The sequence below is a fragment of the Bufo bufo genome, chromosome 3 (genome assembly GCF_905171765.1).
Source record: "Bufo bufo chromosome 3, aBufBuf1.1, whole genome shotgun sequence".
Classification (NCBI taxonomy): domain Eukaryota; kingdom Metazoa; phylum Chordata; class Amphibia; order Anura; family Bufonidae; genus Bufo; species Bufo bufo.
The window spans coordinates 589,798,088-589,818,314 of record NC_053391.1 but is presented as its reverse complement, the minus strand read 5'-3'; the positions used below and the strand labels follow the sequence as shown (position 1 = coordinate 589,818,314).

Here is a 20,227-nt window from a genome sequence, read left to right as displayed (position 1 = left end):
TACATCGTCCGGGATCTCTTACGGGACCTGGAGCTCCTTCCTGGTTTTCTGTGAAAACCGAAATTTTCCACCACTTGTTTTTTTCTCTCCCCACAGTCCTGTCTTCTCTACAATCAGGGTTGGACCTTGGTCTGGCCCTTAGCTCTTTGAAGGGTCAGGTGTCGGCGCTTCTATCCTTTTCCATCGCCCTATGGCACCCTGGGGCCTGTAAGTACTTTTCTTCAGGGAGTGGCACATACGGTTCTTCCGTACCGTCCTCCTTACCACCTTGGCATCTGAATTTAGTCCTCTCAGCGCTCCAGGCTCCCCCTTGGTGCCCTTGCGGGAGATTTCTCTCCGACTCCTGTCCTGGAAAGTAGTTTTTCTGGTCGCTATCACTTCCATCTGACGGGTGTCTGAGTTGGCGGCGCTCTCTTGCAGAGAACCCTTCCTGGTTATTCATAGGGACAAGGTGGTTCTCTGGCCTGTCCCTTCTTTTCTTCCGAAGGTGGTCTTTGACTTCCATATTAACAAGGAAATTGTCTTCCCTCACTGTGTCCTTCTCCTTCACACCCTACGGGAAAGGAGTTGCGCCATTTGGATGTTGTCAGAGCTCTGAAGTTCTATTTAGCAGCCTCTGGTCCCTTCCGCCGTACGGACCCCTTTTTGTCATTCTGAAGGGTCTTTGAAGCGATTGGCGGCTTTCAAGGTGGCGATCGCCGCTAGATTCGGTCTGCAATTGCTGAAGCATTCCACGCCCAAAGCAGAGTTCCGCCCTTAGGTGTCACGGCTCACTCCACAAGAGCGGTGGGCGCATCTTTGGCTCTGAGGAATCGCGCTTCGGCTGCACAGTTGTGTAAGGCGGCTACTTGGTCCTCCTTACACACATTCACAAACTTTTACCAGGTGCATACTTTTGCATCGGGGGACGAGGCCTTAGGCCACATGGTCTTGCAAGAGGCAGTTTCTTAGATGCTTGCAGGGACGATTGCTTCCATGGGTCTGTGGTTTTTCCCTCCCTGTGGACTGCTTTTGGACGTCCCACGGTTCCTGTGTCCCCCAATGAATATGGGTGAGAAAAGGAGATTTTTGTATAACTTACCAGTAAAATCTCTTTCTCGCTCTTCATTGGGGGACACAGCACCCACCCAGTATTGTTGTTCGACCACAGTTATGGCAGTTGCTGGTTAGAACCCTGTTGGGCCTTTTGGCATGGTTGGTGTTCCATGTTTTTTCTTTGGTTTGCTTCTCCTACTGCTTGTACACAAACTGAAGCGCTCTCTCCAGGCTGGAGGTGGTATAGCTGCCAGGGGAGGAGCTAACAGCTTTTACTAGTGTCAACGCCTCCTAGAGGACATAGCTATACCCATGGTTCCTGTGTCCCCCAATGAAGAGCGAAAGATTTTACTGGTAAGTTGTACAAAAATCTCTCCTTTTTTACTCTTCCGGAAAAAATTAAGTTGACCTCTAGGTACCAATAAAAACTACAGTTCTTTACACCAAAAACAAACCCTCATACATCTGTAAACCAAAATATAAAAAAGTTATGGCTGTCAGAAACTTTGGTATCGCTGGATTTGTATTGAGCTGCAAAAAAGGAACGTCATGTCATTTTTAGCTTAATGTGAACGCCGTGATGTCCAAACCCGAAAAACCTGGGTGGAATTGTTTTTTTTTTTCAACTTAACCCTACAAAGATTCCCCCCCCCTGTTTTCCAGTAACAGAAATGGTAGATTAAATGGTGCCGTTAAAAAATGCATCTTGTCACACAAAAAATAAGCCATCATATGGCTATGTGAACGAAAAAAATTTAAGTTATCGCTATTGGAACGTGGGGAGGAAAAAAATGAAAATGCAGAACCAAAAATGGCCTGGTATTTAAGGGGTTAAAGATGGCGCCGATGCCAGCCGGTTTAACCCATTCCAGACCCCCACCGCACAGCAGAAGGCCTGGTCTTTAAAGATGAGTGCATGTATTTAAAAATATATATATAAATGCTGCTTCCCATTGAAATAATTGGGAGACTGTTTTGAAGCTGGGTTTTTTTACGTTGATTTTTGAGGCAGAAATGCTCCAAAATCGATCGAGGAAGGCGGCCTGTACTAGTTATAGGCATAAGGGCTCATGCACACACACGTTTACTGGCCAGACCCATGCTGCGGTCCGCAATGCATGGGCACCGACCGTAGGGCTGCCGCATGCAGATGGCGCGTTCACTTTATTGGGGTCCACGATCCTCATCTGACAGTCCGCACCGCAAAAGAGTAGTGCATGCACTAGTTTTTTGCGGTGCGGAGGCACGGAAGGAAACCCCATGGAAGCACTCCGTAGTTATTCAGTGCCTCCATTCCGCACCGACCTTTCAGATGGGCATGCATCCATGATGTGGGGTGCACACGGCCAGTGTCCATGCGTTGCGAGCTGGTGTAGGTTTGTGCTTTTGGTGTAAAGCCATCTGGATTGCCCGATTATCCAGCATTTGCTCGTTAATCGGGCAATTGGTGGCATTATTACACTGCAAGATGATCACTTACTAGCGTTCATACGAACGCTCGTTAGCAATAATCTGCCGAAAAAATCGGCAGGTGTAATACAGGCTTTAGTTTAGTTACACTACAATCTCAACAGAATCATTCACCTGATATTTTTGAAATTGAAATTTATCAACTTTTTGCAGGTTAAACATGGATTACGTTAGTTGTCCTTATGATCCTGAGCACAAAGTCCATGGGACTGAGCTAAGAATGCACCTTATGACTTGTCAGGTAAGACTTGTCTTGCTAACTATTGTCTAGTTTTCCCACCTTTTTATTGGGGTACAATGAGGGTTATTTAGTAGCATTGTTTTTAAGGGTGAAAAAGTGTACGTGTCCGTCCAGTTCAACCTACTATCCAGCAACGTTGACTTAGAAGTAGGCAATTTTCTTCTTGTGGAAAACAATTTCTTCCTGACTGCAAATCTGGCAATCAGAATAACCTCTTAAAACATTGATCCTTCTCTAGATATTTTATAGGTATAAGTTGTAATATTACACTCTTGAAATGTGTCTAGGTCCCTTTTGAACTGTCAGTGATTTCACAATCGCACCATCCTCTAGCAGAGAGCTTCATAGTCTCACTGCTCTTATAGTAAAGAACCATTTACTTTGTTGGTGTACAAACCTGTGCTATCTACTGGTGTTTAGGGGGCCTGTGCACATCTGGGTCCAACTAGGTGACATTTAACCCCTTCACGACATCCACTGTACATGTACAGCGGATGTTGGGTCTTTAAAAAGATGGAGCTTGCTCCAGAGCAGACAAAGCCACTTAGCCACCAGCTGCCTACTGTTTTATACAGCAGACACCCTCGGCTAACGTCTTCAATTGTTGGTAATGCCGTCTGCGGACATTTAACCCCCTCAGATGCTGTGGTCAATGTGGGGAATGCGTTCTATGCTGGTAATGGGTCTGAGCCTGTACTAGGCTTCCAGGCTCGTTACTGGTATATTACAATTTAGACCAGCAGGTGGCAGGACTGAACTGTAATACAGCCATTTCTATATAGAATAACGGAGCACATTCCATTATTCTATACAAATTAAAATCTGATGATTGCAAGTTGGGGTACACTTGGGGACATAAAGAAATAAATAAATACATTTATTTAAAAAAATTCAAATCACCCCCTTTCCCCAAAATAATAATAAAAAAAAATCATCATGGGCATCGCAGAGTGTGAAAACGCTTGTACTATTAAAATATTTTAAAAGTCCCATACAGTGAATGACGTAAAAAAGAAAAAACGATTCACCGTTTTAACATCACTTTACTTCCCAAACAAAATTGAATGAAAAGTGATCAAAAAGTCATACACGCCCCAAAATAGTATTCGCAAAAACTACAGATCTTCCCGCATAAAATGAGCTTTTGCTAGGGATGAGCGAATCGACTTTGGCTGCTTCATCTGAAGTCGATTCGCATAAAACTTTGTTGTGGGAGCTCCGTACAGTATTACAATGTATTGGCTCCGATGAGCCGAAGTCATTACTTCGCAAAGTCTTGCGAGACTTCATGTAATAGCTTCGGAAACTAATTTCTACTGTAAAAAAAACTTTGAACTCAGGTTCAGTTCCAAGATACTGTACCGCTCCGTACAGTATTACAATAACGTTTTATGCAAATCGACTTTGGATGAAGCAGCCGAAGTTGATTCGCTCAGCCCTACCCCTCGCATATCTCTGTAGACATATACACTGACGTGCAAAAGGATAACAATGTTTTGAACTTTTGACTTTCAGGCTTCATATCTCACCATCCACTACAGCTTTGAACGTGAGACTACCATCATTTTATAGACAATAATCTTGGCTATCTCATATATAACTTGGATTTGCAACTATTTAGCATCTGATTAGTTATGCAGATTCTTGTCATGTAAACACATTGTTACACTCTCGCTCCTGAAATTCTAAATTTTTATTTTTGTTATTTTGTTAGAATTTTGTAAATCCAACTTTGGCTTTAAACACTGCCTGAATCCTTCTGGGTATACCCTCGATCAGATTCAAACATGTCTCAACCAAAATCAGTTACATAGTTGTTAAGGTTGGAAAAAGACAAAAGTCCATCAAGTCCAACCTGTAATCCTGCTATATCGATGCACGGAAAAAAATCCCTGGATCTATGTCCATCTTCCTTTTAAAAATGGGTTGGGCCAAAGGGAAAGGGTGTGTAGAACAAGATTTCTATACATTGTCATAAGCCTCAATGTTATTTTGAATAAAAAAATGTATGTAAACCTTTTTTGAAGCCATCTACTTATTTGCTGTGACCAGCTCCTGTGGCAGGCTATTCCAGAGACTCGCTGCCCTTACTATAAAGAATGCTTGTCGCCTCTTATGACTGAATCTTTTTTTCTCCAGGTGTAGGGAGTGGCCCCTTCTTTTTTTGAGAGGGTTTAACACAGAATAGCTTCCCTTGATATTTTTTGTATGGTCCGTTTATAAATTTGTACAGGTTAATCATGTCACCCCTTAGACGTCTTTTTTGAAGGCTAAACCAATTCAGTACATTTAATATTTGCTAATAACGAAGATCTTCCAGGCTGTTTGAGTTTTTAGTTGCTCTTCTCTGTACTTTTTCTTACTCCAGGGCATCCTTTTTATGGACTGGTGTAGGGCTGCAGCAAGCGATTATTTTAGAAATCGAGTATTCTACTGATTATTTTTATGATTAATCCAGTACTCGAATAAGAAAAAATGAATTAATAGACTGTTTTCCTTTATAGAAACTCCTCAGACCCCCTGCCATCAGTCCCAAACACCCTTCGTTCCCCCCTGTGCGATCAGCCCAAGTGCATCAGTTCCCCCCAGTGCTATCAACTCCAGTGCCATCAGCTCCGTTCCCCCAGCGCCATAAGCTCCATTCCCCCAGCGCCTTCAGCTCACCCCCAATTCAGTGCCATCGTCTCTGCTCCCCTTGTGCCCTACTGACACCCGGAGTGCACAGCATCATTGGTTGCTATGACGCTGTACACTCTGGGCGCCTGGCCATAGTCGCGTCCTCACTCCTTTGGTGTCACCAACTTAAGTTTCCAGCAGGGGCGCCGCCGACACTCCATCATTCCGCGCTGCTTCAGGCCTGACATCACACAGCGCGTCAGGTCGCGGCGTGCGTACGTCAGGAGGTCAGTGCAGCGCGGGACAATGGATGTGCTGTGGAGTGTCCGGAGCCCCCTGCTGGAAAGGTGAGTATTCCAAGTGCATTGTGGGCCAGCGGGAGTCTACGGAACGGGAGTAATAGCAAGTGCTTCACTCCTGCTCCGTGGTCACCTGACACAAACGAATCCTTGATGCAAAAAATTTGCATCGAGGATTTCTTTGTGTTAAATTACTTAATTTAATCGAGTACTCATTGCAACCCTAAACTGGTGCCCAGAACTGAACAGCATATTCCAGGCGAGGCCGCACCAATGCTTTGTATAGTGGCAATATTACATCTTTTAATACAAGACAAAATTCTGTTGGCCTTAGAGGCAGCGGATTGGCATGGCATGCTGTTATTTAGTCTATGATCTACTAATACACCCAGATTCTTCTCAACCAGTGACTCTCCCAGTTTTACTCCCCCTAGGACATATGCTGCATGCAGATTATTAGGCCCCAGGTGCATACTTTAACATCTATCTATATTGAACTTCATTTGCCAAGTGGAGGCCCAAACAGTAAGGCCTCTTTCCTACGGGCCACAATGCACGAGCACAGTCCGTGGGGCAGCCGCAGCGGATTGCGGACCCATTCACTTGAATGGGTCCGCGATCCGGCTGTCAAGCAAAAAGATAGGACATGTTCTATCTTTTTGCGGAACGGAAGTACGGGACGAATACTGGGGTGGGGGGGCGCACTGCATTGAAGCGGTAGCTGTGATCCGCGGCAGTCAACCCCTCAGGTGCGGCACCTGAGGGGGTTAACTACCGCGGATCGCAGCTACTCGTCAGAGGTTGGGAGCCGGCTGTGTGATTCTGCGGCCAGCTCCCGCCTCCTGTATGTGAATTAATGAGAGAGTTATCTTCATTGGTGGCGCAGTGGCCACAGCCCCTTCCCTCATTTTGTCCTCCCTCCTCTCATTGGTGGCAGTGGCAGCAGGGGGGGAGGGAGACACTGCTTCCTTCTCCCCTGTGCTGCTGAGGGAACACGGAGAGCGCTGTCAGCAGCGCGATCCTTGTTCCCAATACGTTATCGGTATATGGCAAAATAGATGCCGATACTGATAACGTTCAAAATCCTGAATATCGGCCGATAATATCGTAAAACCGATAATCGGTCGATCCCTAATACTTATCCAAAGTAGATTCAAAGCACTTCCATTTAGCATTAGTGTTCTTATGTGACAATAGTTGCTTCCAGTCTACGTTCTGAAGTGCAGCTCTCAACCCTGGGAAATTCGCCTTTTTCAATTTAAGTGATTTTGCTCTACCGCCCAGAATTTGTTTTTTACCATTTAGTTGGAATATTATTATTATGTGGTCACGGTTACCAAGGTTTTCATGGACAGTCACATTTCTCACAAGCTCTGCATTGTTCGAAATTACTAGATCTAGTGGAGCATCCACTCTAGTAGGATCTTCTACAAACTGGCACATAAAATGATCCTGCAAAAAGCTGAGGAATTTTCTTGGTTTTGCTTCAGAGGCAGAACTATGTTCCCAATCTATGTTTGGATAATTAAAATAATTATTCCCTCTGAAATTCCACCCAACATCCTCCCAACCATTATCCACAGTTGTTTATTTCACACTTGCTTATCACTCCAAGCATACATACACCACCACCTTTGCGTTTAGCCCCATCGTTTCTAAAGAGTGTAAGACCTTGAATATTTTCAGCCCAATCATTATAAGAGTCCAGCCATGTCTCAGCAACACCAACTACATCAATATGTTTCAGCAACACCAACTACATCAATATGTTTCTCCAGTACCAAGGCCTCAAGCTCTCCCATTTTGCTTGCTAAACTTCCCCGGTCTCTTCTACACGTTCCCAATGTTGGTGCATACTGGTCGACTCATTTGGGTGCGAATACACCTTTCCGGTTCATCCCTCATGACGGCACAACAGGAGGATGCTCGCCTTTGACCTTTTTGGGATAGGAAACAGAGGTTAAAAGGTCCCTCCCACCTCCACCCACCAGTGTGTTTCCTGTCCTGTTCCTGGAAGGACGCAGAGAGGTTCCCTGCTCTAGGGTTGAAGAGATTGTACAAGAACTTTTAGGGCCTAATGCTGGCACTAGGATCGGGGGTGTCGGGCCTCCCCTTCCAGGTCTCTACTAGCCTTGCTTAAAACCTCGGGGTAGAGGTCCCTTAGCAGCCTGGAATTTACCTGGCGGTGCATGGCTTGCTGCCTGACTGTGGAGTCCGAGCCTATAGGTGGGTTCTCTGATGGCCTGGGTTCACCCTACCCTTTAAGTGGCCGTGCCGGTACCTCTTATGCGGAGGTCCACTGGCTTGCTCCTAACCCTGATGAAGTGAGTAATTCAGCAGCTATAGATGGCTATGGGTTGATGGAGATTAGATCTGCTGTTCCTTATCCCTTCCTCTGTGCATGTGGAGTTCAGCAGGATCGCACCTAAAAAAGTCAGCAGCTGGAATGGTGCCTTTTCTCCTCTCCTTACCAACACTCTGTATGCAGGTGTTGGCAGAAGCTGCGTGACAATATTGGTGCTTGCTTTGGCGGCACATACTCCAAGACTGGTAAGTAAACCAGACACATGTTTAACCAGCTGGATTGCCTCAACAGTTCTAATTACTTTAATTAAGAACCCGTGTGTGGATCTAAATGGGAGCTCAAACGATAGTAGCATTACTTGTTTAAGGACTGAATGTGGAGCTAAAATTTTCAGGCTGCATTCAATTGACAAGGTCGCAGACTTAAATTTTTTCATGTCTAGCAACCTGGCTTAGTTTGTCTGACTTTTTTTCCTTTATTTCGAAAAAATTATACTGGGCCCGGCGTGCCGCTTCTGCCCGCGGCCTGTTGACGCTCGCCGCCTACTGGTGCCGTGACACATAAAAGTAACAAGATTTTTTTTCATCCCTTGTCCTATTCACCCTGATAGATATCTGCTTTGTGCACACAGCATCAGGGATGTTACCATGGCAGCCAGGGCTTCAGTAGCGTCCTGGCTGCCATGGTAACCGATCGGAGCCCCAGGCTTACACTGCTGGTGGTCCGATCAGAAGCTGCCACTGCACCACCAATGAGGGGGAGGGGGCACTGTGCCACCAATGATTTTAATGGGATGGGCGGTTGAGGCGGGGGGGGGGGGGCGCGCACTGCACCACCAATGATAATTACCCCTTAATACAGGAGGCTGGTACTGGCAGATCAGCGGCAGTTAACCCCTCAGGTACCGCACCTGAGGGGTTAACTGCCACTGATCGCAGCTCCCTGTCAGGGGCAGGGTGCCGGCAATGCGATTCTGCCCATATAAAGTAGTCTAAGTATTAGGCTACATAGAGCTGCGCCCAGAGATGCTCCGTTCGCCCGCTGTGCCCCATTACGGTCTTCTCTCCTGCTCCATATGCTAATTACTATCGGAGCAATGGGAAGGAGACATCAGCTTCACTAGTGGGCGTTCCTTCTCCCTGGATGTAGCGCTGTCCAATCGCAGCGCAGGGAGAAGGAACGCCCACTAGAGAAGCTGATGTCTTCTCTCCATTGCTCGGATAGTAATTGGCATATGGAGCAGGAGACAGTAGTGAGGCACGGCGGGCGAACGGAGCGGCGCCCAGGAATAATAGTAAGTGCTAGGACATCTCTGGGCGCCGCTCTGTGTAGAAAAAGTCCTATCATTGGTGGCGCAGTGCACCCGCCCCTCCTCCGCCCCTCTCCCCTCATTGGTGGCAGCAGCAGCACAGGGGAGGAGGGAGAGACTGCTTCCTTCTCCCCTGTGCTGCTGAGAGAACATGAGTGCGCTGACAGCAGCGCTCTCATGTTTAGAGATACTAGACTGCGCAGCCCAGTATCGAAAAAAATGGAAATCCCGGTATCGTATCGATACCGGGACAAAAGTATCGATTGGGTATCGAAATTTCGATACCCGCAACAACCCTAGTCCACATTCACACTTACAGCGATGCTCACAGATATAGCTACAGCTATGTATGCTGCACAGGTTCTGTAACCTTTTGCCACTCCTCAGTCCCTGTGTTTCCTGGCTAGTGCCATGTAAAGATCCTGTGGAACCCTTAACACTGCTTCTGACTTTGACGCTATGTGGGCAGGTGGGTTCTCTATTGGCTTAGTTTTGTCAGGAGGGTACCTCCCCTTCTCCCTTGAGTTCATACCAACACCTCCTGGTATGGGATCCCAAGCTTGTCCTGGACCGTTATGAAGCTAATGGTACAGTTTGGTTAAGGCTACTTTCACACTACCATTCAGAGCGGGTCCGTCTGATGTCTGCCCAGATGGATCCGCTCATATAATGCAGACTTGGGATCCGTTCAAAACGGATCAGTCTGCATTATATTGTAGAAAAAATTCTAAGTGTGAAAGTAGCTTCAGACGGATCCGTCCAGACTTTACATTGAAAGTCATCCATTTGAAAATTGAGCCATACTGTGTCAACTTCAAACGGATCCGTCCCCATTGACTTGCATTGTAAGTCTGGACGGATCCGCTTGCCTCCGCACGGCCAGGCGGACACCCAAACGCTGCAAGCAGCGTTCAGGTGTCCGCTTGCTGAGCGGAGGCTGAACGCTGCACGCTGCCAGACTGATGCATTCTAAGCGGATCCGCGTCCACTCAGAATGCATTAGGGCAGTACGGATGCGTTCGGGGCCACTTGTGAGCCCCTTCAAACGGAGCTCACAAGCGGACACCCCAACGCTAGTGTGAAAGTAGCCTAACTCATCGTTGATGTCCATGCCTGCCGTGTGCCAGTGCTGTCAGCTTGGCTCTGTTTCTTACATATACCTTGTAGAATTGGTTGTTTATCAGATTATAACAATTAAGCTCTTGGCAATGAACTGCAATGGGGGTCTACAGTAAATTTTTACTCGGTGCAGTGGTCATATATGATGTTACAATATTTTATCTGGTTTTCGAGCGAGTCGATTTTACTCAATGGTACTTACCATATAGACTAGGCTTAGAGGTAAAGGGCATTTTTCCTAACACCCCCACAGTGGCACGACAGGAGGATACCCCACCTCCCCAGGGACAGGAAACAACGTGGAGATCTTTAAATACTCCTCTCCCCTTACCTGCTCCAGTTGTTTCCTGTCCCTCTGGGAGCAAGACGTGGAGTTTTCTTTCGCTGGTGGGATTTCTTCACCCATCAGCAGGATCGCCGGCAAGTCGGGGGAGCAGGATCGCGGAACTGCGGTGCGGTTCTCCCTGTCTCCCAGGCACAAGTCCTCCGGTGGAGGCAGCCCCGGGCAGCGCTTCCTCGCTGGTATCGCGAGAAGGAAGCACAGGATCGCGGGTCACGTGAGCGGAGCTCACAGGCGCAGGAATTTGACGTCACTTCCCTGCTCAGATTCGAAAAAGCGGCGGAAATCGGCGGCGTCTGGAGAACAGCATGTCGGCGTCTGGAGAACAGCATATCGGCATCAGGAGAGGACGCGATGCGCAGACCCTCGGATCCTTCCAAGACCGGCAGCCCGGTAAGCTACCCTCCTCTGGAGGTGAATGATAAATGTCTATATTGCTGTGATTCACTGTGGGTTTAGGTTTCTGACCTCTGCACTGGATAAGGGACTGTACCTCTCCCTTTCTACAGACTAGACAGCCCCCCTTATTTTATTAAACAAGTTTTTTGACTTATATCCAATATAGGTCAGGGAAGTTCAGAAGTCAGAGGCCCAGCGTGTCAAAAAATGTTCCATCTGTAAAAAGGCCTTACCGTCAGGATATAAAAAAGCCCTTTGTGCCAAGTGTTTGGAAAAGATTGTGGCAGAAGAGTCCCCTTCCTTATTGGATAATATTAGGAATATTATTAAGGATGAAGTAACCAGCGCTGTGGATCAAAGGCTAGCTGCTACGTCCCAGAAGCCTTCTACTTCCATGACTGAGATACCCGCGACTTTAGAGTCGGAATATCAGGAAGAGGACTTTGATGAAGGGGAGCTCTCTGAGTCTGAACCCCTTTCCTCTGAAGAGGAGTCCGGGAAACCTCTTTGTTCCATTGAGGAGACCGAAGTATTATTGAAGACCATTAGGGCAACTCTAAACCTAGAGGAGTCTAAACAGTCCAAAACTATACAGGATTTAATGTTTAAGGGCTTAGGAGAAAAAAGGAAGAGGGTGTTCCCCCTCCACTCTAATATTATAAAGTTAATTAACAAGGAGTGGACCGATGTGGAAAAAAGACCTAGCGTATCTAGGGTCCTAAAAAGAAAATATCCCTTTGCTGAGGAAGATACGTCCTCTTGGGACAGATGTCCTAAGGTGGATGCCCCCGTAGCAAAGATTACGAAAAAGTCAGCCTTACCCTTTGAGGATTTAGGTCTCTTAAAGGACCCAATGGATAAGAGAAGTGAGGCTCTACTAAAGAAATCTTGGGAGGCTTCCATGTCCATCCTTAGACCTAGCGTAGCCGCAACGTATACAGCCAGATCCATGTCTATCTGGTTAAGTCAGCTGGAGGAGCACCTGGTATCAGGAACCCCTAGAGAGGATATTTTAGCTTCTCTTCCAGTTCTTAAACAGGCAGCAAATTTTTTGGCCGATGCTTCGGTCGACTCTATTAAGTTAGCAGCCAGGTCTGCGGCCCTCTCAAACTCTACCAGAAGGGCGGTGTGGCTTAGGTCCTGGTCAGGTGATGCGGCATCCAAAAACAAACTCTGCTGCATCCCCTGCGAAGGTGATAGGGTGTTCGGATCAGTACTGGACGACATCCTTGAAAAAGCCACAGACAGAAAGAAAGGGTTTCCCTCAGAACAAAAGAATTTTCGTCAGAGACGTTTTTTTCCCACATCTAGGGGCAGACAAGATCAAAAGAGAAAGGATTTTTCCCCCCGGTGGCGCTCGGGAAGAGGTCGAGGTTTTTTATTCAACCCCTCTGACTCCTCCCAAAGGTCATCAAAGCAATGACGCCAGATGCAGGGTAGGAGGAAGGCTGAAGTACTTCCAGCCTGGGAGAATATCTCCAATTCCCCCTGGGTTTTGGACGTAGTCTCATCAGGCCTAAAGTTGGAGTTTTCCACTCTTCCCCAGGAGGTGTTCCACATCACCAAAAAAGCCGATCCAGTCCAAGCTCTAATACTAGATCAGGTAAAAATCCTGTTACAAAAAGAAGCTATAGTGTCAGTTCCCCTAGCAGAACAGGGAACAGGTTATTATTCCCCCTTATTTCTAGTCAAAAAATCTAACGGCTCATACAGAGCCATTATAAATTTAAAGGGACTGAACCAACATCTACTCTACAAACGGTTCAAGATGGAGAGCATAAAATCCACCATAAGTCTATTACAGAGAAACACCTTTATGGCAACCCTGGACCTTACCGACACGTATTACCACATTCCAATCTGCAGAGAGCATCAGAAATTCCTAAGATTTTCAGTACAACAGGGTTCGGTGGTACTCCACTATCAATTCCAGGTCCTTCCTTTCGGCATTACGTCAGCACCAAGAGTCTTCTCCAAAGTGATGGCAGAGGTGATAGCGGATCTTCATCTAAGGGGCATATTAGTTGTGCCGTACTTAGACGACTTCCTTATAGCAGCTGCATCGGAAAGTCTCCTATTAGAACAAATAGAGATAGTGAAGCAAAGCCTAACAGATCTGGGGTGGCTAATAAACATAGAAAAGTCAGACCTCCAGCCCGAAAAAAGGAAGATCTTTTTAGGAATGCTACTGGATTCAAGCCTCATGAGGACCTTCCTCCCACAGGAAAAAGTCCAGACCATCAAACAGGAATTTACGCTGTTCCGCAGCAAATCAAGAGTGACAATCAGATCAATAATGAAAATCTTGCGTCTAATGTCCTCAGCTATCCCAGCAGTAAAGTGGACTCAGGCTCACTCAAGAACCCTCCAGGCTTTCATGCTCAGAGAATGGGACAAGAGCATAGCTTCTCTAGAACGGAGAGTAAGAGTCCCTCAATACGTAAAGGACTCCGTAAATTGGTGGTTGATCAACCAAAACCTAAACACAGGCGTCCCGTGGCAGCAAACAGATGTAGTCACCATCACTACAGACGCCAGCAAGAACGGTTGGGGGGCCTTTTCAGACAGGTCCGTAATACAAGGGGGCTGGCAAGAAAATCAGATCCTAGCCTCTTCCAACCTGAAGGAGTTAAGGGCAGTATGGGAGGCCTTGAAGGCCCTTCACTCAGAAGTCCACGGGAAAGAAGTGAGAATACTCTGACAACACCACAGCGGTGGCCTATCTGAACAGACAGGGGGGCACGAGAAGCCCATCCTTGGCAAGGGTCTCAAAAGAGATTTTCCAGTGGGCAGAAAGGAACATATTATCAATATCGGCAGTTCACATAAGGGGAGAAGACAATACAGTGGCGGATTTTCTCAGCAGAGATGTCTTGAAAGAAGGGGAATGGTCCTTAAACCCAAGGATATTCCATCAGATAGCACAAACATGGTTCCTTCCAGAAATAGATCTGTTCGCCACGCGTCAAAACAGACAAGTAGAGAAGTTCGGCTCTCTGGCTTATTCAGATCACCCTCTTATAGTGGACTCTCTCTCCCACCCGTGGCCAAGAGTAAACTTGTACGCCTTCCCTCCCTTTGCGTTAATCCCCAAGGTGCTGCAAAAGGTACTACAGGAGAACCACAATCTGATCCTAATTGCTCCTTACTGGCCCAAGAGGTCATGGTTCCCTCTCCTAGTGAGAATGTCAGCAGGAGACGTGTGGCATCTACCAAACATCCCGGATCTCCTTCACCAGGGCCCAGTATGGCATCCCAAGACAACACAACTTCAGTTGACAGCTTGGAGACTGAGCGGGAAATATTAAAGGGAAAGGGCCTCTCGGACGCGGTAATTTCCACGATTCTTTTTAGTCGCAGGAAGGTGACTTCTAAGATCTATGACAGGATCTGGCAGTCTTTCAGAAGATTTACAGGGGGGATACCAGAGGTCCCCTTATTGTCACTAAGGTCCTAGAGTTCCTCCAGTCAGGTCTTCAGAAGGGGCTAAGAGTAAGCACTGTAAAGGTCCATATATCAGCCTTGAGTGCCTTACTTGATATAAAATTAGCAGACTTAGACCTTGTTAGGAGATTCGTGAAAGGAGCTCGGAGAAAGCAGCCAATAGTGAGGTCCACTGTCCCTCCTTGGGACTTAAATCTAGTCTTAGCAGCCTTATCAGACAGCCCTTTTGAACCCCTATCTGGGATATCTCTAAAGATGCTTACCTTTAAAACAGTTTTCTTAATAGCCATCACCTCGGCTAGGAGGGTGGGGGAGATGCAGGCTTTCTCGTGCAGGCCCCCGTACTTGTCCATCAAGGATGATAGGATAGTACTGAGACATTCTCCCTCTTTTTTACCCAAGGTGGTCTCTAAGTTCCATTGTCTTCAGGAAGTGTCCCTCCCTTCCTTTGGATCCCCATCAGGCAGTCAGGAGCAGAGACGCTTCCATTACCTGGATGTAAGAAGAGCTGTTCTTACTTAAAGGCTACAGAAGTCCTCAGGAAGACGGACAGACTGTTTGTTCAGTTTGCAGGCCCAAATAGGGGAAACGCGGCAAACAAAGCATCCGTTAGTCGATGGATTAGATCGACAATCCTGACTTGTTATGACTTAAGGGAGGTTCCTCCCCCGGCAGGCTTAAAGGCCCATTCAACTCGATCTGTAGCAACTTCTTGGGCTGAATCAGCGGAGGTTCCGTTGGAACAGATTTGCCAGGCAGCCACCTGGTCGTCACCTTCTACTTTCTTTAGACATTATCAGTTAGATGTGTTGAAGAACAGGGAATTATCATTTGCTCGCAGAGTGTTATCTGCGGTTGTCCCCCCCTGATATGGGATTCCTATGTTATTCCTCCTGTCGTGCCGCTGTGGGGGTGTTAGGAAAGATTGCAATTACTTACCGGTAATTGGTTTTTCCTCTAGCCCCCACAGCGGCACGGGGAATTTCCCTCCCTATGATTATTCTAACTTTTACTTAAAAAAAAAAAAAAAAAAGGATGCAAGAAGGAAAAAGTTGTTTTGTCTTTCTTGGAGAGTATCCTTGTTTATTTCGCAATAACACATAAAGATTAATTTTGTTGCATTTATTCCAGAGTTTCTCGGTTATTTACTGGAGCAGGTAAGGGGAGGGGAGTATTTAAAGATCTCCACGTTGTTTCCTGTCTCTGGGGAGGCGGGGTATCCTCCTGTCGTGCCGCTGTGGGGGCTAGAGGAAAAACCAATTACCGGTAAGTAATTGCAATCTTTTTTATGACCAATGTCTAATAAGACAATTTATTCTTCCTCTAATTAAGTATGTCTATAAACAGAGGTAGGTCTGTTGATCAAGGATGCAGATAGAGGCATTTCAGAGATACGACTGGGTTCACAAATTCTGTCATCAAGATTTAGTTTTCTGTCAGATTCAAAAAGTTTCTGTCTCAGGTTTTTTCCTGATTCTATGAAATTGTATTTTTATTCAATGATAATTATCTGAGATATGTTGTCCTTAGACTTGGTCCCTCCCTAAATTATAATTTGGTACGTCTCCTGTTGTGCTGTCATAAGGGATGAACTGGAAAATGGGAATTAGACTTACCGGTAATTCGGTTTCCAGAGATTCTCTCATGACAGCACCTGTACATTCCCTCCCTTACTGACTACTATGTAAATATTGCATATAAAATTTTCTGATGATTTTAATGAATCAGTTGTAGCCATCCTGGTGTAGAAATCTGGAAAAACTCTGGTGGGTGGAGGTGGGAGGGACCTTTTAACCTCTGTTTCCTGTCCCAAGAAGGTCAAAGGGGAGCATCCTCCTGTTGTTCTTCATGAGGGAATCTCTGGAAACCAAATTAACGGCAAGTCTAATTCCTATTTTTTCTTCAACTCTTCCCACAAGTGTTCAATTGGGTTGAAGTCTGGGGGCTGTGGTGGCCAATCCAGCAGCTCTACTTCATTGTCATTGAACCAATTCTTTGCCAATCTCGAGGTATGCTTCGGGTCGTTGTCTTGCTGGAACACTGTTGTCAATCGTACCCATAGTACTCGAGTGTACGAAGTAACTCATCTTGTAGGATACTCACATACAGCTCAGCATTGAGACCACCATCGATCCTGGTCAAGTATCCAACACCTTTTGGCTGTGAAACAACCCCATATTATCAGGCTTGACAGTTCCTTCAATTTCTCAATCTCCTTTTACCTTGTTTTTTCCAGACCCGTTTGCACTAATCAGAGCTCAGTCTATTGACTTTTGTCTCATTGCTCCAAATCACCCGTTTCTAATCTTCTCCTGTCCTCGAGCTATTGAATTTGAGCCGATGCTTCTCATGACGAAATTGAAGTTGAGGCTTCTTCAACTTTTTTCGGGCCACCATTACAGACTTGTGTAATGCGCGGTGCTTGTACAGACGTCTGTGATCTCACTATTACGAAGCATACGAGCCATCTCCGCTGCTGTGTTTGTGGCAGCAGAACTGATAGACCTTTTGATGAACTGTCTTTTTGACTCCAATATTTTGCCTGGACGTCAACCTCTTAGCTTTATTTTTCCAACTGTCATGGCACTCACATGATGCAGTTTGGCAATTTTCTTGGCCCAGATACCGCTATCGATGAGCTGGATGATGCTGCTCCTGGATTCAAACCAGTGACCTTTCACTTGGCAATCAACACAGAGCTATTGGGGTATATGATAACAGATTGTAATATGTAGCATACAAGAGGAAAAAGATTGTTTCACTACCAGGAGCAAAACAGTAACAATGCAGTTACATGACAAGAATCTGCATAACTAATCACATGCTAAATAGTTGCAAGTCCAATTTATGTTTGAGATGGCCAAGATGATTGTCTATAGAATGATGGTAGTCTCAAGTTTGAAGCTGTAGTGGATGGTGAGTAGGGCTGCAGTAAACGATTATTTTAGAAATCGAATATTCTATTGATTATTTTTACGATTAATCGAGTATTCTAATAAGAAAAAATTAATAGACTGTTTTCCTTTATAAAAACTCATCAGTCCCCAACACCCTTCGTTCCCCCCCCCCCCTGTGTGATCAGCACAAGTGCTTCAGTCCCCCCCCCCCCCCCCCCGAAGGATCCCCCATTGGCTCCACTATCCCCCAGTGCCATTGGCTCCACTATCCCCCAGTGCCATTGGCTCCACTATCCCCCAGTGCCATTGGCTCCACTATCCCCCAGTGCCATTGGCTCCACTATCCCCCAGTGCCATTGGCTCCACTATCCCCCAGTGCCATGGGCTCCACTATCCCCCAGTGCCATGGGCTCCACTATCCCCCAGTGCCATGGGCTCCACTATCCCCCAGTGCCATGGGCTCCACTATCCCCCAGTGCCATGGGCTCCACTATCCCCCAGTGCCATGGGCTCCACTATCCCCCAGTGCCATGGGCTCCACTATCCCCCAGTGCCATGGGAGCAATCGCACCAACTTACCTTTCCAGCAGGGGTGCCGCTGACACTCCATCGTTCAGATCACGGCGTGCGTACGTCAGGAGGTCAGTGCAGCGCGGGACCATGTATGTGCTGTGGAGTGTACGGAGGCCCCTTGCTGGAAAGGTGAGTATTGCAGGCCAGCGGGAGACCACGGAGCGGGAGTAATAGCAAGCGCTTCACTCCCGCTCCGTGGTCACTTGACACAGACAAATCTTCGATGCAAAAAATTTGCATCGAGGATTTTTTGGTCTCGAAATACTCTATTCAATCGAATAATCGTTTCAGCCCTAATGGTGATATATGAAGCCTGAAAGTCAAAAGTCAAACATTGTTGCCCTTTTGCTAGTCAATGTAACTGTTAAAAAAAAATAATTATTAAGTTATGGGGTTCAGAATATGACGATGACAAGAAAAAGCTTTTTCAAAAGTTTTCATTTTTTGAGTATTAAAACGCCAGAAAAAATATACAAATATGGTATCGCTGTAGTTGTTCTGACCCGGAAAATGAAGAGCACAAGTAAGTTTTACTACACAGTGAACGCCATAAAAACAAAACCTAGAAAACTGTGGCGCAATAGAATTTTTTTCCAATTCCTTCCTATTTAGTTTTTTTTCCAGTTAAAAGGCGCCACTAGGAAGTACAACTTGTCCCGCAAAAAATGACCCCTCATACTATAGAGGGACCCAATGTTTTCCATAGCAGCTGGAAGCTTACAAAGGCCTCCAGGTGTACTCCAAAATAGTACTAATAAAAACTACAGCCTGTCCCGCAAAAGAAAATCCCTCAGACAGCTGTCAACAAAAAAAAAAAAATGTTGTGTCCCCTAAAAACAATTTCAGCTAATTCCATGTTAGAAAATACATATGCCATTCCTTCCCTTCTGAACGCTGCTGTGTCCCCAAATAGCAGTTTACAATCACATATGGGAGGTTGTCGTATTCAGGACAAAATTTATTACAAATTTTACTTTGCGTTTTATCCTGTTACTCCTTGTGAAAATGAGAAATTTGGGGATAAGGCAAAATTTTATTGGAAATTTGTAATTTTTCATAATCACAGCCAGGTGTTTCTAATGTCTATGTAACACTTGTTGGGTCAAAGCATTCACTGCAAGGCTCTATTCAATTCCTTGAGGGGTGTAGTTTCCAAAATGCCGTCACTTTTTGGGAGTTTTCTCTCTAGGGGTACCTCAGGGTCTCTTCAAATGTGTCATGGCACCTGAAAACCATTCCAACAAAATTTGCCCTCCAAAAACAATATTGCGCTCCTTCCCTACTGTGCTCGTACAGCAGTTTATGACCACATATGGGTTGTTTCTCGTACTTTATTCCATTGGGGGACACAGACCATGGGTATAGCTTAGTAGGAGGGACACTATGCAAATACAAAAGAGCTCCTCCTCCTCGGGCTATACTCCCCGACTCCACTAGGAGGAACTCAGTCTTTGCTTAGTGTCTGGTGAAGAAGGTTGACACTCTCTGATTCTACTCCTTTTTGTTATTTTCATTCTAGATGGGGACACAGGTCGGCATGGCGCCTTCCTGGTCCCCCGTGGAGTGCCCGCCGCCGTCTTTGGGACGTTGCCTGGCTGCCTCCATTTTCCCCCCAAGAAGTCAAGTGGATCCGGGCTCGACCTGTTAGCTCCGGCATCCCACCAGCCTCTGGGTCACCTGCTGCTGCCCTCCATCCAGAGCACTGAACTCGGGTGAGTCAGATGTCTGAAGAGGTGAGCCCTGCTGGTACGGAACAGAGGGAGAAGACTTCAGGAGCTGATAAGTATACTGCAATGCTCTCTGCTCCCTCCCCCCCTGTCTTATGTCTTTGGGCCGACTGGGTGAACTAGAGGGTGTTATCTCTGTCCGGGGGTTCTAGGGTATGGAGGCACTATACTGGCTAATCTCCCTGCTGGGACTCTCCTACTATACCTCTAAGCTACGGCTCCTTCTAAGGTTTTTATGCAGCATGACTTTTCTCTGGCGGCGCCAGCATGACGCCGCTTCTATAACTTGCAGCAGCACACACCAGCGGCGGGTCAGATGGGACCGCTCGCTCCATCGGAGGCCTCGGACAGAACGAGGATCTTGTGCTGCAACTGCATGCGTACCTTCTTTAACCCCCGCTACGCCGTGTTCGGCACAGGGGGACATTTTTTCATGTAGCATTTTTTCATGTA

At 46.4% G+C, this 20,227-nt stretch overlaps 1 protein-coding gene and 1 long non-coding RNA gene across 2 annotated transcripts in view; both read left to right on the top strand.

Moving 5' to 3' along the window:
- Positions 1–2,661: 2,661 nt before the first annotated feature.
- Positions 2,662–20,227, top strand: part of LOC120993929 — a 79,564-nt gene continuing 61,998 nt past the window's right edge. The window contains exon 1 of the mRNA XM_040422391.1: positions 2,662–2,746. Within this exon, the coding sequence (XP_040278325.1) occupies positions 2,666–2,746 (81 nt within the window). The 5' untranslated portion in view covers positions 2,662–2,665. The remainder of the gene's footprint in view (positions 2,747–20,227) is intronic.
- On the top strand, positions 5,604–18,258 carry LOC120993803. The gene is made up of 2 exons (XR_005777323.1): positions 5,604–5,641; positions 18,116–18,258. It is a non-coding gene; the product is annotated as an uncharacterized LOC120993803 (long non-coding RNA).